The sequence below is a fragment of the Talpa occidentalis genome, unplaced genomic scaffold, assembly GCF_014898055.3.
Source record: "Talpa occidentalis isolate TD23 unplaced genomic scaffold, MPIMG_talOcc4v2.1 talOcc4.2, whole genome shotgun sequence".
NCBI classification, from domain to species: Eukaryota; Metazoa; Chordata; class Mammalia; order Eulipotyphla; family Talpidae; genus Talpa; species Talpa occidentalis.
In genome coordinates this window covers 132,633,635-132,650,698 of record NW_023602073.1, presented here as the reverse complement: position 1 = coordinate 132,650,698, position 17,064 = coordinate 132,633,635, and the positions used below count along the sequence as shown (strand labels likewise).

General features: G+C 39.1%; 1 protein-coding gene across 1 annotated transcript in view; it reads right to left on the bottom strand.

The window, feature by feature from the left end:
* The window catches only part of ARFGEF3 (ARFGEF family member 3), a 137,215-nt gene that overhangs the window by 63,485 nt on the left and 56,666 nt on the right, over window positions 1-17,064 (bottom strand). Inside the window, exons 6-8 of the mRNA XM_037520473.2 lie at window positions 11,870-11,992; window positions 8,711-8,753; window positions 6,490-6,568 (exon numbers count right to left, since the gene is read on the bottom strand). Of these exons, the coding sequence (XP_037376370.1) occupies window positions 6,490-6,568; window positions 8,711-8,753; window positions 11,870-11,992 (245 nt within the window). The remainder of the gene's footprint in view (window positions 1-6,489; window positions 6,569-8,710; window positions 8,754-11,869; window positions 11,993-17,064) is intronic.

Genomic DNA, 17,064 nt, shown 5'->3' with positions numbered 1-17,064 from the left:
GAGGGCCTCCCTGGTGGCTTAAGGGGTTAAGTTGCAGCACTATAGCACGAGTTATAGCACCGTAGCACGAATTTGATCTCCAGCTGGACAGGGAGCTGATCCACATTGCACAGCAGACCTCTCCTGACTTGCCTGCTGTTCCCCTCACCAGTGTATTTCAGTCAATCTGCCTGTTCTGCTCCCTACTCTGTCTCTGGTGAATCCTCTCACTCCCCACACCTCTGGCCTGTATCCCAGCTCTTGTGTGCATAAATAGATAAATCTTTAAAAAATAAAAATTTATAGGATTCATGAATGAATGAATTCTATGAGAAGACTTTAGAAGAGGAAGAAACTTGCTTTTAAAAATGACTTTTGGTTGTATCTCTTTTCTCTTAATTAAAAGTAAATACATGCCAAAAGGAAGGCTGAAGCCCTCAACACTACAAATCACCCCCAGGAGAAAGGGGTAGAAGGGAAAAGCAGGCCAGGGACAGGCAGACTGGAAGATGAAGGAGACAGGAAGGAAGAAGAGTTAATACCAGATCATCCCAAAGGCCAGGGCCCCAAAGGCCACACACTGTCAAGGTGAGGAAGGCTGTGAGCTACAGGCAGAGCAGAGGAAGCTGGGGCCTTAGCCCTCACTGAGTGCTCTGTGAAATGCCCTGTGATGTGTCTATAAAACTGACTTGTTCTAAAACTGGTTGCCAGGCCACAGACTAAGGGCAAAAATCCTGGCCTGTGAAATAAGAACAGCTTTTGTTTTCAAAGGTTTATAAATCTAAACAGAAACAATAACAAAAAGGAAACAGAGACCCAATGTGGCCTTTTACAGAAAAATTTTGCTGACCCATAGTCTAAAACAATCTCCCTCATCCAAAGAGAATGGTACAACTCACTGTACAGTGATTAACAGGGCAATGGTTAAGGTTAAAGTAATGTCATTATTTCACATAAGGCAATTCCGTTTCTACCTGGATGTACCCAACCACACCCTCTGCGGGTAGTAGAAGATGGATAGAGGATGAGTCTCTAAAAAATTACCATTTGCCAAGAGTAAGGCTGGATGGGGGAAGAGTTAGAGAGGTGAGAAATCACTAGCCATTCTTAGGCCAGGTAAGGCCCTACACTACTACGCCCACAAGCTTCCCTATACTTTTGAACAGGACATAGTTCCTGCCCAAAACAGTATTTTCTTCATAGAGAGACAAGTAAGCAAGCAGATTAAGCATGTGGAAGCAGTGTTACACACAAATGCTTACACACCAGTTTTTATGAGAGCACAGAGAAGTAGCATCCATTCTTTTTAGAAAGATGCAGAATTTCCAAAGGAAACAGTATCTTAGTAGAGGCCAGATATTCAAGTAGGAATCTGCCACACAGATTCCTTTAGGGGAGGGTTTGTGTGCGTATGTTTGGAGCAGAGTAGATGTCATCAGCAAGAGGTGGGCTGGGGAGGTGGCCAGGACCAGGTCAGGAATAGTCTTGTGTGCTGTGCTAGGATATCTGGACCTCATTCTGTGAGAAGAGTGACATGGCCCCCTTTCTGCTTTAGAATGATCATTCTAGATGTTGTAAAAATGAACAGATTGGAGAGAGTGAAATAGGAGGGCTACTCACTGGTAAGCACATTTAAACAGATCAGTTCAGTAAGGACTGCCTTTGCCTTAGCATCTGGCTAATCTTTCTGATCATATGCTTGACCCATTAAGAAAGTAATCATTAAATATCCCAGGTCAAACATGTCTCTCTCTCTCAAACTGTCAGTCTAGCATTACAAAACCAAAATTTTAACTATAGACACTGAATATTCTCAATTTCTGAAACCACTTAAAATCAACCCAGAAAAAAGCTAGTGAGCAGTCAAGGTGCCCGTCTATCTGCAAAGCGTGTCATGGCAACCCCAAGGCATCAGATGCAATGACAACGCAAGGCATTGCCACGGTAACTGGCCTGGCAGTCTCCTTGGAGACAGAACGTGGCAGCTTTTCTGTGGGCTGCAGCAGTCTAGAAATATGGGTGCTTGGGGCCTTGCATGAGTCATGTCATTTAAGGAGCTGCTGGAAATGTGGGTGCCTGCCACACATGGCCCTCACTAGGCGCACATATGCATAATGCACATGTGTGTGCATTTCCTGTCTGTCTGAATACAGACAGACAGATACGTAGAATGCACAGGGCAGAAGGAGCCTAGAAACCAACCAATTCTTTCAAAACACACTAGGGCAAATCTGCTTACTTAGCAGAGGTATGAGTCACTTTGCTTAGTCTTCTGTGTAAGTAAGCATTTCATGGCTGGCAGGTTGAGTATCTGCTGATCTCACTCTTTCCTCATGGTTCGTGGAGAAAAACTCGAGTGAGGGGACCTGTGGGCAATGAAAGCTCAGCAGCCGTCCATCCTGGCACGGTCACTGTTAGAGCAATATGGCAGCATGTCCTGGATCCCTGGAGTTTTTAGATTTTTCTTTTCCTTTGAGCCATTTTCACTTTGCATCCCTTAGAAACTTAATGGAATTTGTTAAAAGGACAGAGGGTGTTAGTTGTATAAGGTGTGAAACAGAATCGGAACACACAGCATAAACCCTTAGCCTTGCCTCATTGATTCTAGACTGTTTTGGTAGAGATTCCCCTGACATTCTTTACTGGAAGGAGAGAGAAGAGAGGGAGGAGGGTGGGAGACAAACAGGCAGAAAATGGATATTTTTCTAAGTCCAATTATCTTTCCAAAAATTCTTGGATTTAAGCAGCATCATGTAACTCAGCTTGCCTAATATAGAGCTCTATTAACACTGCAGCTCCAAGGCATGTGAGTTACTGTGGGTTCTCGAGTCATTTTTCTGAATCCTCCTGAAACTGAACATGTCCTGAATAGATACAGAGCTAGCGAGTATATACAGAGTCAATGCCCTAGGAGATAGCTGGGCAGATTTCGGACATGCTTGCTGAGGGACCATACAGACCTAAGGATGATTTCAGAGGGAGAAATAGAAATAAAAAGAGTTAAGGCAGTGAAATCAGAAGAAACTTAAAATAAACTTAACAGAGAATAAATGGATCCACAAAAGTGAGTCCAGCCAAGGTCATGGGACTATCTGACCAGTGGACTTCAAGGTCTCCTGTTATAAAGCGCAAGCCCAGCTTATTTAGCAATAAAATCCCTACCTTAGGGTAATGGAGGGCTGATGGCTAAGACCATAATCAAACAAGTGAACAGTCTCTAGAGGCAGAATTATGACAGGGCAATCACATTGAAAAACTAAGCAAGACTATGAGAATCCTATAAAACCATTAAGCTCCATAATAAATGCCTAAAGTCACCTTTGATTCAATGTCCAGTGAGAAACCTTTGAAAAACTATCAGTGTCACACGAACTACTTTCCCATGGAAAGCCTAACCTCAAGCCACATGGTTCAGGAACACTTCCAATTTTTACAGTGACTGACAGTCTATGAACTTTACTTTCAGCAGATGTATGTGTGCATGTGAAATGTGTGCTTCTGCAGAGTATTTTCCTAGCACTCTACACTCAAATTTCTGATGTCAGAAGTTCAGTGTTCACAACTACACCATAAACGAGAATTAGCACCAATAATTCTGAAAACAAACAAACCGCATCAAATATTTATTATATGCTGAGCAGAAAAAAAAATCCACATATAGTAGTACTTCCCAGAAGATATCAATGCTGAATGTCCATAGTAATTGCACAATGAGCATATCATTGGACTGTTTCAAGTAAACCAGTCCTATGGCCACCCGACAGATGGAGGGTCCCTGAAGTTGCTATTGGAGCCATCCAGGTTTAAAAAACCTAAGCCCCAGGTGCCACACCTGGACTAACTGAAGACTTTTTTCCCAACCAATGAACAATGGTATGTTTTAAAGCTTTCATTTATAAGCCTACAGACTCATTACAAATGTATCCTGAGGCCAGATTTTAATTATTAACAGCATAACTACCGTAAGATACACCTCTCCCTCTTTGGAGCATTTATAATTTTTACATTTTTCCTTTATCAAACTGCTCAGAAAGAAATGTTTAGGATTCTGTTCTCCCTTGTCTGCAAAGTAATGAACAATACAGCTTTTATATTTTTCAAAGTTTTTCTGGCCTTTGTTTTATTTCCTGACAATGCAAGACCTACGAGGATAGAAGCAGAAAAGACACATCCTTGACAGCTGCACCTGCCTAAGTCACCACCAGCATACGTTACCCAGTAAACAAAAGAAATTTCATAGTGTTAACATCAGATGAAGACTCTCCACCATGGTGATGGAACAAGAAGCAAGCCCATTGACATCACACCCAATTGATTAAACAATTCTCCTCTATAACCACAAAAATGATAAACTGTTCCCCTCCTCTAGGTAAGAACCTACTCCCAGGTAGTGAGCACTTGTTCTTTTTTCCAATGACAGTTATAGCTCCGATCTGTTCCTCTTACTGGTGAGATAAAAACTGAGATGTGCAGAGGCCAGAGTTGCTCCGAGTCCTAGAGCAGACCTCCAGCTCCTTTAACCCACCTGATAAGTCAGGATCAAATCCTCTAACAGTCTTACCAACACCCAATTGCAGTGTGCCCTGTGGCTCCCATAGTGTACCGGCTGCCTCACTACACACTCATCAACCTAATTCTGTTAACTCTTTGGCTGGTGATTGCTGGGCATCAGTCTTTTAAGTGAATGTTCTCATTTGATCCTTACAAAACCCCTAATATCCTTTATATTATTAATATTGTGTACCATAGAGCATTATAACTGTAATAGTAAATAATATATTAGTTATTTTATAGGAGACGTAAGCCTAGAGTGGTTCTGAGTTATGCCCAAAGTCAAGATCTAGTAAGAGGCAGAACAGGGGTCCCGTCCAGGTAACCCGACAAAGTAATGCAGTTGAGCCAACAGTGATTAAACATCACATATGCCTGCATCTTAGGAAAACAAGTCAATGAGAAACATGTCCTGGTTCTAATGTAGCAGCTGGCTCTGTGAGGATGAAGAGGAACTGGTCAGAGGTTACCAGGAACAGTTAACACTAGAAGAGCTCTACACCCTGGTCATGGACGTGCGGAGTGAGCACATACACTAAGCCAGCCAGGGCGCTGTTGAGAGTGAAGGAGGGTGCCTATGCTCATACACAACAGACATAATTTGGGATTGTGCCGAGAATATTAGTTTGCATGGGGACCCTAAGGACTGGTTGTAGAGCCCTCAGGTTCAGCTAATGATCTGAGCCTCAGTCCTACTGCTCCCATTCTTCATGGCGGGCAAAGATGGGGCCCTGCACAGGGTACAAGTGGAGTGGTTCACATCCCATCTGCTGTCAGACACATCCCTCCTATGAGAAAATAATGCCTAGACCTGCAGCCTGCCTGAGGCTCGGGGATGGGAGAAACTAGAGGATGTGGAGGAAGTGTTACTACTTTTTGACTTCATTCTATCTACCTACTAAATCTCTTCATTTTCCAAGTGCCTGACATAAGGAGAGCTTAATTTGGTGAAATATGCAGGTGAACTAGAGGAAGAATGAATGGATAAATTGATGTAGAAACCATTTGGCAAAGACTTTTAAGTTCAAGCTTAAATTAAAAACTGAAAAACAAAGCCCAAACAACAAACACAACTCTGCAATTTTTCCAACAAGGCAAGAACCCTTGTCCATGCCTATGACTGGACTACTTTCTCCCTGCTCATTAGTATATATAAATCTCTATAAGCAAGAGATTTTTAAGTTGCCAAACATCCCTGTTACTAGTAAATCATAATTTGATGTGTCTTTTATAACTCAAAAGGACATCAGACTCAGACAGGGCTGTGGAATTTTGCAAGTAACTAAACAGACAGCTGGTAGAGATTTTTCATCTCATCTCGGATAGCTTTTGGAGAGCAGGAACAGTGACATCACAGATATGAACAAAGTCACCGACTGAACTGGCATTAAAAAAAATAAAAAGCACGTAAAATTTAGAGTGACATTCTTTTTAAAGAGATGTGTGTGAGGTTCTGTCGTGCAATGGATAGCACTTTGGGCTTCCAAAGAGATGTGTATGAGCTCACAGACCCAAGGACTGTTAGGAGAAATAGAGAATAGAGAAAATAGGAGAAATAGAGAAAAACCTCACAGTTCAATGCTGTCACTTAACAGGAAGCACAACACAGTCTGATGAGAAGATTCATGTGTATAGTTCCCCGGCTGGGCCTAGCCTGGCCTGGGTCGGGACCAGCCCACACACCATCTCAATCTAAGCCAACACTCTTTCCATGAAGTTCCACACTCAAGGGTTAACTTCTTTGCAAGGTATTGTTTTCCTATTTTCTCATTATAAAATTATATCCTTCAGCATATTAAAAGTATTTGTTAATGTGGGCTTGCCAGAGGGCACTGACTATATTTCTCAGGAATGACAGGTGAATACCAACAGGGGGAACCATTGTCCCTATAAACTGCGACTTTAAGCAACGCTGTAGACAACCATCAGAAACAGATCATGGGAACTGATGGCACTTACCTGATGGAGGCTTGTAGCTTCTCACACAGAACAGAGAGCACAGACACAAGGTCATCACAGAGGGCCTCGACCGTCGACCCTTCAAACAGAGGAGGTTACAGGCATTAAATGTTGGCAAGGGTCACTAAAGCTCCCTGAGTGTCCCTCCAACCCATTCTCCACTCAGGATATTTTCCAGACCACAAAATAATTAGGTCACCAAATTAATCCCCGGAAAAAAATAACTCTTTTCTACAGTAAGACACTCACAAGAGAGTCCAGAAAGAAAATACTAGATTGTTCCTTATTATAAGTAATATTCACTTAATGAAAGGAGATTTGGTTAATTTAAGAAATAACTGATGATTATTTTCCCAATATTCAGGCCATTAGACTATATAGACATGTGTCCCTTCTTCTGACCTCTTAAATTTCTGGGTCAGCTGAGTGGATATGAGTTGTATTCCAGACAGAATATGGCAACAAGGGATAAAAATGGGCTTTCTGAACTGGCAAACTAAAGAAAGGGGCAAAATAATTTAGTCACCATCTTCACCTACTTCATTTGTCCAGCATGCTCAAGGGCACACAGTTTTTGCTGCTAATGGAGCAATAACCAGAGTCAGAAAAAAAAAAATTCCCTCCAAACACACTCATGTCTAGAAACCAGCAATACAACTCCATACAGAAGCTCTAGTATTAACTGGAAAAAGACTGAAATTTGGGATCTGTTGAAGTACAGGCCCACAACTTGCTGATTTTGTGAGCTGGATAAATTTCAGCTTATACTAGGTTAAAAGAAATTTGCCAAATTCCCTTTGGCAAAGTGGAATAAATAATACTAATTTCATCAAAATGTTAGATCAAGTAAAATAACAAGTGTTTTTTAATTATCAAAAATACAAGAAAAACCTATAAAGATCTATACAAAACTGGCTAGGTATTTTATAAATGTACAAATAAGTAATTAACATGAGGTCTAGAAAGATGGCAGAAAAATGGCAAAAGTGTAAGAAAGAAAATGAAAGAAAAGTTGGAGGAGAGGAAGAGAAATCCGTGGCTGATCCTCAGTATTTAAGATCTTAAATTCAGGGAAAAATACAGTAAAATGATAAAACAATTTAAATAAAAGTAAACCCCTAAATAGTCCTTAAACTTAACTTTTTAAACTTCAAATGAGTCCATTACCTTTTTACTAATACATATTTTAGAAATGTATCATTGACCAAGAGGACTCTGACTTCTCTTTTGGTTTATAAAATCACCAAAGTGAAGCATTTATGGGACTTGTAATGGACAGGAAGGGACCACGCATGAACCCCAGGGGTGAAGGGTGCTATAGCTCTCTGGCCCACAGCCCAAGAATGTAGCAAGATGGGGCTAAAACAACAACATTCGGGCAAAACTTTGGAAAATGGTTCAAGCACTTCTCTTCCTTGTTTCTTTCATTTCTGCCTTTTGCCTGGTGATGGCCATTTCTTTGCTTCTCTCTCACACTTTCATTCCCTCCCCTTTTAATCTCTCTCTTCCCCGACTGCCTTCTTTTCATTATTCACTGGCAAAAATCTCAAAGAAAAGCAAAATTTCCCAATTTTTTAAAATTATTGACTAAAATCTGAAATAAGACATTTTAATTTTTTAAGCTAATGATTGCAATTATTATCTTTTCCAGAAAACAATATTATCAAACTTCAAAAAAAATCAAACTACTTGTAAATTATAATGTGGACCTTTATTTTTCTTTTCCTGAGTCAGAATGAAAGTTTTTTTTTTTACCTTGATTTCATCTGCTACTTAAAATGGGTGCCTGTCCTTTTGCAAGATTCCCTGGAAGATGTCCCATTTTTCATATTAAAAAATGGCATTTTGCAAACATACTTGTCATGTAATAGCACTTTATAACAATCAGGCTTCGACAAACTTCTACCTAATTCTCATTTTAGCAATTAATAAAACTGCTTCAGGTAGAATGAAGTAACTTAAAAAAATGTCTGCAAACTTGAAGGTCTGTGAAGAGTTAACTTCCCGGGCAGAGTTGGAACAGGAATAGGTGTAGTTGGCATGGAGCACAGGAACAGAAGGAAGACAACAGCTGATTAAATACTATCACGTAAGGCAAACCTCCGAGGAGAATGGTAAACGAACCTGAGAACTCCTAATCATCTGTCATCCCCCGCACCGAGCACAGAGCATTCTCATGCCCGTCTTTTTAAACCAAATTAGTGAAAATCAAATCCAATACCTTGATTCCTGAATTCCTGTGGGACATCCGGGTTTTCAATTATCTAGCAAGGGAGACACACAGGACAATTAGAAGATTCAGGCAAGAAAAATCTTGAGTCTTAGGCAGTGAGAAATTCTAGGAAACGAAATGTCATTGTGAGTGTTCTGGCCTCAGCTGACTTACCTACATGCCCTCTCCAGTGCTTGGTATTTATGAAAAGACTCGGATGTCTGGAAATTGAGCTTATAGGTTCCAAAAATAATTCTTTCAAGAGTCCACAAACTTACCCCAAATTTAAGCCCATAGTGTGCTTTATCATTCCGAGGTGCTGTGCTATGACTTAGGGCAATATATGCCTAAATAGGTGAGTTACTGTTGCATAGGGAACAATTTATCCCAAGGTCACAGACTCTACTGGATTGACACAACAAATACAGACTCTTAGTCCTAAGATGATCAGGCTTCCAGGTTCCATATTAATTTCTTCCAACTGTCTGATGAGATCATCACTCTAGATCCAAAACTATCAGGGCAGAGACAGATCTTGAGGGGGAGAGAGCACAGGAAGGGAAAGTTATTTACTAATAGTAAGTCTTACTTCCCACAGCAGGGGGAATTCAGTGACTACTGAGCAGGGTGGGAAGGAAGATCTAGAGTCTCCCCACCTCTTTGTACAGGGAAATCATAAAAGGGCAATTTTGTGATTCCCAGACCTGTAGAATCATCCCCTACATAGTTGTTTTATTTTCCCTGAAATATAATTTTATAGATGCATATTTCTTCTTCTGTTCATTAACTTGCAAGCTTAGGTGCTTCCACAACATTCTTTATGAAATGCTATGGCAATGTCTGTACTCAGTGCATGGCCAAGTTCAAATTTAGAATAAGTTTCTAGAGAGATATAGCTGAATCATTTTAAAGGGGAGAATTACTATCCCTCACCCCCAAGTATTTACAAGTAGCAATCTTGCTATTTGAAATTTACAATTTAACAGTGACTTTGGTCACTAAATAATTCAATAATAAAACTTGATGATAACTCAGAGTATCTGAGAACACAAAATCAAATTGTTTTAAGTGCCATGGGAGCATGGATGTGGTGGGGATAAACATTAGGTTGAAGCTTCATGCTAATGTCTCTGGCATTCTAGATTTATTTTCTTTCTATGCTATTTAAGTCTCTAATTCAGAGATGGCTCTGATGTTTCTCCAGTGATGGGCTAGGCTACACAATCTCCCAATACATGGCCTCCTTAGAGTGAATCTCACCATTCCTGATGACACTCCCCATTAATGGCTTTTTAATAATAACCATTTGGTGGCAAAACTTATGTGTCCCTCACACAGGCTTCAAACAACCTGAGAATTTTGTTTCCCTGGGACATGAAAACATCTCCAGGGGCTCCATGAGGAACAGAAAGGAAATAAAAGGAAACACTAATTTTCCACCTAATTGAGGATCCTGTCTTGGGTTGGGGTGAGTCCAGATGGTCAGTGGAGAGCAGGACCAGAAGGCTAATTAGACACAAAATACAGGGGACAGAGCAGAAAACCCTTCAGCCTTATCAGACCTCTACAAACTATACTGGTTACCCCTCAGAGAAGAGCAACATGAACTACAGGGTTGAGTCAGTTCACTTGAAATCTATTACTCTCCTACTTAAAATTTTTTTATATGCAATTAAATGAACTAATGTTAAGTAACATCTCTTTGAAACTACAGTCTCACTTATTTCATGGTAAACACCAAAATATTATTACTCTTACAGTATTTAGCATGTTGCCATTTAGCAAAATGGACTGGGTATTAATATAAGGCATCTCAGTATCTTCAGCTGATTTCCATTAAAATTACTTTTTTCTTAATATTTTGTGTTTATATATTTGAATTTCCTCTAAACTAATGTTCCCACATTACCGTATCCAAAGTCCTGTACAAATGAAGTAATTTCTAACAAAGGTAAGCTAAAGGAATAAAAATAGCTCAAGATAAAACAATGTTTGAATAGAAACTTAGGCTTTGTACATAACAAACTAAGACAAAAAAGTATTTGTTTTTTTCAAATCAATGTTGTTTTTCTAACACTAGAAACCTGGGCACATCTGAATAACCTGGACTGGGAGTCAATTAGGAGACCAGGGGTTTAGTTCTGGCTCATTCACTGAGAATCTCATTTATTCTAGATTTCAATTTCATCTCTCTGTTGTAAAATGAGTTGTAAAATGAGGAATAAAAGAATCTGACTAATCACTAAGGTTCCACTCAATTCCATGGTATTCTAAAAACTGGAAAATAACTGAATGTGAAAATTAGAAACAAATGAAATTAAATATGAAATCTTAATCTGAGATTAATCTCTAAATTTGAGATTTTTCAAACTGCCACTGAGATTTTCTATTCTAAAAAAACAATGGCATGTTCATTTCAGTGCATTTCCTGTAGATTTAAAAATAATTTTAACCTAAATTATAACAGAGGCAGATTTAAAAAAAAAAACAGATCCACCAATTATGAAGAGGAATCATCTCATTAACATTCCCAGAATGTAATATATACAAGAAGCCAATTACATTTACATTTTTTTCCGGGAATGCTCCTTTTAGGCAATCTGCTCCAGTTGATAGCACAAAGCTGAGTGGGCTTGGATGACAGATAGAAGACAAGCTCAGCATTAGCCTGTGACATTTGTGGGTGGGGGAGACCTGCCATGATCTTTAATAAAGAGAAGTTAATAAAGAGAAACATATACAAGCCTCCAAGTTTGTAATTAACCAACATTCATTTTTCTTATTTTTGAATTTGCTTCTGGCATTTGTTCATATATCACAATAATTTATGTAAAATTTTTCAGTCTGAAATGTTTTAAAAATTGATTAAAAAAAGAAGAGTGAATTTGAAGATAATGACTAAAAATGATAGAAACCAGCGGGAAAAACAACTCAAAAATCTGGAGCGAAACAAGCAAAAATAAACTTAAAGGGCTTGCTCTATCTACCTGCTTACCTACCCACCCACCTACTTATCTACCTATGTTCTTTTAAACCGAGCAAGTACTTCCCACTGTTTGAGCAGGAAGCAGCCCTGGCAGGAGGGGCTGTGTAGGGACACGTGGCATGCAGTGACACATAGAGACACCAGCAAGACTGTGATGAACATGTGGAGACCGCAAGGCTCACCGTATTCTCCTGCCTTTGTCGTAACTGTAAGGTCAAGTCACTCAGCATTTGACTGAGAGTTGCCCGCACAGCAGTGTTTATACTGCGTTGGTGACAGCTACATATGTAAGTCTCAACGCATACCTGGTAAAGAAATAAGATAGCAACACACATGCTCTGTAGATATCAGTTCATTACCAACATGCTTTGGAATTAACCAGAGAAGATATTAAACTCCTCTTATATAGAAAGTCAGCCTGATTTAGGACTCATCAACAAATCCTAAAAATATTAAAAGCCCCAAGACCTTGTTTTTCAGCACTAAGGAAGAGCACTATTTCCCTATAGATGATCACTCTTAGAGGCTCAGTCTTCTGAGTATTATAGAATGCAAATTAGTGATTTTTAGATAGGCCAAATAATTCTATGGAGAACTCAGGTGGCTGGAAATGAATTAGAAAAGCTACCTCCACAGCAGAATAGGAACAGAATTTATTAACTCATTAGTTATGAAGTGTGGGTAAAGGGTCAGGAAAGCCCTTCCGCCTGCACCATAGACAAGCTGACCTTGCATGAACCCCCCCAATCATGTTCTGGAACCTTAAAAGGTGGACGTCAACTGTGTTACTAACCCCAAAGTAAAATGCTCTGATTTCTTAGCTGCACTTGAATTGGGCAAATGGTGAATAAAGTGGTAGACTTGTTCCAGAGTCTCCCTGGGTGCAGTGACTCTTGTCCTCTGAAGGAACTCTGCAACTCTGCTCATGGACTTGTTAATAAATATTGGCTCTTAAGAAGCTAAAACCTGGAACTACTAAGCAGCTGACCCTGACCCACTGAGGTGGCTCTCTTCCTCTTGCTCCTCAGCTGACACCTGAGAGCCACTGAGTCTTCTCCAGATGGTGTCAGCCTTGCTTCTGTTCCCAGCCCATATCCTGCTAAGTGAATAGAAAGGCAGCTGTGGCCTATTTGGGTCTTTCAAATCTGAATGACTAGTTGAACCTGGAAAGATTCCCTGGTGGCTGCAGCAGGGAGAAAATCCAATTTGGGAGGGCAGGGGAGAGGCTTCCTTCAGTAATAATGTTAAATATCTTAACTTTTCAGATTTTATTTTTGCTAATTCATCTGGGATCACTAAGGAAGGGCATGATGGTAAATACATGCTTTAGCTCTGTCTACGTTTAATCTCTCCATAAGATGTCTTATCCTTTTAATTTTACCGAGCATGTTTAAACCCACAAGAAAAAAAAATAAGAGATTTAATATAAATATACCTAAATTATACATCTAGGAATAGATCCAAGATCAGTTCCAAGATTATTTGTAGGAAAATACAGGGTTGTCATCTACTAAGGCAAATTCAATTTGATGATTGATGACTGAGATGGGAAAGAGTAAATGGTAATCTTTGTTGCTGCTACTTAGCAACAGTTTTCTGCCAGTTCTCACTGTAAAACTCTTTTGGTAAAATTAACTAGGTAAAAGTAAATATTTTTAGATAGTTTAATTTCTCTCCTACTGAATGACTAATATTCTAAATGAGTATTTAAAGCTCAAAAGTGTAATTGGAAGCTGCTTTAGATTAATTTAAGTTAAAAAACAAGAGCAAATTACACAATATTTTTCAAGCTATTATTTAGGGCAAGTCAATTTTAGATTTGTTTTCTCAAATGATCATGGATTATAAGGCACCTGAACATACAGTTTATATAGAAAAAAGGTGCTCTTCCTTTTGCATGTGATGAAACGGTTTCAAAAACTTAAAAACACAACTAAATGAGTGTGGTATTTCATTCTCATGAATCAATCCCCCATAGTGCAATTAGGCACACTAGTGCTATTTGTCCCTCAGAATTTAAGTTTCTGCTAAATCTCCAAGAAATTTTTTAACTGTTGATGCTTAAGATCTCTATACTCTGACATTATAAATCTGAGAAGGGATATAGCCTTAGATGTATTAAAGATGAAAGAGCAGGTATTTTGGGAGCTTAACTACACACTGTACAATCTCCCTTAAAAACAAACCTGTTTCAGTCACTTTAGATCCCTGAACGCAATTACATATGAAGAATAGGAACTTATGTGACACAAAGTGTTGTAAATAGACAAGAACTTCTCAAAGACCAAAGTTATTTCTTTGAGTTTGAATGGCCCCATCATTTTTTAGTGTTTAGTTCCTAGTATTACAAGAGACTTTTTTTTTTTTTAAGGAAAAGGGTAGGCATGTTTACTATGCAAAAACCAATCCCCCCAAAAATGTATTAATCTAAGAAGCTCACTCACTCCTCTATTAAAGTTGGGAGTATTAATACTGAAATTGACCGTAGGTATCCTTTTAAACAGAAAAATTACCATGGACCTTATCATTATCAGGTGCTCAGACAGACATTATCTGCTCTCCTGACATATTCTAAAGCAAAGTTTCTTATAATAATAATAAATTGGTAAACTGGAAAGGCTCATAGACCTAGGATTTTCATTACAAACCTGACTACTGTATCCAAGGCCTATAAATATCACTCTGTGATTATTTTCCTTTCTATATCTCAATGCAGTGCTAAAAAGAGCACACTGAATCAGAGAGGTTAAAAGAAAACCAAGTCCAAAGGCAGGCTGAGTTTCTTGAAAAAGACTCACCAATTTTTTTCTTTTAGTATTGCTAATAACAGTTCTACCTCCCATGCCCTTTGCTTTCATAGTGCAGAACTGACACTGAGAAGCCTCAGTGCTACAACTCTGCCAGAGGCTCAATCGGCCAAATCAAATACCTGGTGAAAAGCCACAGGCCCCTGACCGCCAGGGAACGCACGAAGACACAGGGCAGTGAGGAGCTGCGTAATGGACATTTTGATCATTTCATGCATTTGTGGACATCCAGCTTTATGGCATGCTAAACACAACTGAGAGCAAAAACAGAAATCGTTAATGAAGCAAAACAAACCCCAGAAGCAGAAGTATAAACAACAAGACACAGGTCTGCAAGCCACACATATGCAACAAAGGTTTTGCATCATTGAGTAAGTAAACTGATAAATAACAGTACTAAGTTAAGCCCAGGGTGAATCACTATTATTAACTATGAGGTATAATGGAATGTAGCAGATAGTCAATGTATATAGGCCAAAGTGTCAACAAATTTTAAAGAGGCTGCCACAGTAGATATTCACTTAGCTTTGCAAAATACTTACAACAACCTTCACTTTGTTGTACTGTGCATTTACCTTCTCTTTCCTATCTGAACCTAGTTAGTGGCACAGCTTTGCTAAAACATTGCAAGACACTGAGTGAAAAGTTTTACAGAAAAGAGCTAGTATGTTTCCAATTATAAAATTTTTATGGAGATGGGAAATAATTTATGATGATAAAAATAGAAATGAGCAGAGATTAAGATGTAAGAAAGAAGAAGAAATATCTTTGATAGAGGAAGACTATGAATGACTACGAATGCTTACTGATCCCATTAGAACTAAAAATACATTTGATTATTGCCCCAAGTGTAAATGCAAAGTTGAATCACAGTAACAACCTCAGGCTGTTTTCTATTGTCTCTGAAAAAGGTCTTATTTGTAAGACAGGTGAACAGCTGTAAGAGGTGTGTATGTGACAGGAGGGATTTCATCAAGTGGGTCCTGTGTGGGTGTGCGCACATGCACACACACACACACACACAGACTGATCTGAAGGTTTTTTATTATTTCTAAGAAATATGTCTCTTAAGTCTGATCACCAAGCTTGGGAAGAAGGAAACTTGTTTTACTTTTGGATCTCAACTGAAAGGGAAATTGTTTTAATAATGTTAAACATTATTAATTATCAAAACCACAAGGAGACATTCCCTCGTACCTGTTAGAATGGCTGTGATCAAAATGACAAGAAAGAGCAAGTGTTGGCAAGCGTATCAAAGGAACCCTGTATACTGGGAAGACTGTAGTTGGTACAGCCACTATAGAAATCATTATGGAGGTTCCTCAAATGATTAAATTAGAACTACCACATGACCTGACAGTTCCACTTATGGGTGTTTATTTGAAGAAAACAAAAACACTAACTCAAAAGGATATATGCATCCTCATGTTCACTGCAGCTTTATTTACAATAGCCAAGACACTTGGGAAACAACCCAAGTGTGTACCAATGTACAAATGGAGACAGGAGATAGAATATTATTTGGCTATAAAAATGTCATCTTGCCATTTGCAATAAGGATGGACTTCAAAGGCATTATCCCAAGTGAGCTAAGTCAGACAGAGAAAGACAAATACCATATAATCTTCCTCATATAATGAACTGGAAAAAAAGGAGGAAAAGAAAAACCAAGCCAAGCTCACATAAACAGAGAACACATTAGTAGCTACCATGGGGAAGGGGGAGTTGGTGGGGGGAAAGGATGGAGGTCAATAGGTAAAAAGAAAAGGAAAAAAGAGTTGTGTCTCAATAATTTCTTTGTAGCTTTCCCTGATGTATATGATCCCTCTAGAGTCAATTTTTTTTCTATCCAAGGGAAAAAAAGAAAACTATCTAAGTTTCAAGGAAACACATGGAAAACTGTCACATCCTCCTTCTCCCATGTTCTTCTTGGCTTTTGCTGGTGCATTAAAATGGATCGACACCTCAAGCCATAAATTCCTACACCTTCCAAGAAAAGCCTCTGCTTGGTCTACAGAGGCTCTATTCAACTCTGTCCTATAAACCAGCCTTATAAGCCAGCCTAAGTTGAAGAAGAGGGTCCCGCATTGTTCTATGTATCTTCTAAGTCCACATGCATTCTTCAAGAGCCAAGCAAGTTAGAGGTTAAAGAGGGGTATAGAAATCTCTTTCAAAAGGACTAGTTTGCTTAAACTCCAACTGGCAGTAAGTAATCAAATAAAACACACACAAGAGGAGTCATACCAATTAGTCCAGAGACAGGTGCATAAGGAAAAAAACAAAGAGTTTCTGGAAGGAAAAGATGAAAAGCTCATTAGATTCATCATTTCCTCCCTCTGGTGGCCTCCTCGTTTGAAGAAATGGTCCAGCTTCTTTGACCAGTCTTCTTGCCAGAAATGGAGCTACTTCCCCCAGTTTCACAGAGTATACAACAAAATACCTCTGAGATGAATGGATCTGGCCATCTGTATGTTTTCCTTTTAGACTTCATCTGGAATTATCTGCCCCTTAATTGTTAGACTATTTTATTTGATGCATGTCTCAGAAATGATGCTACCATACTAAAGTTA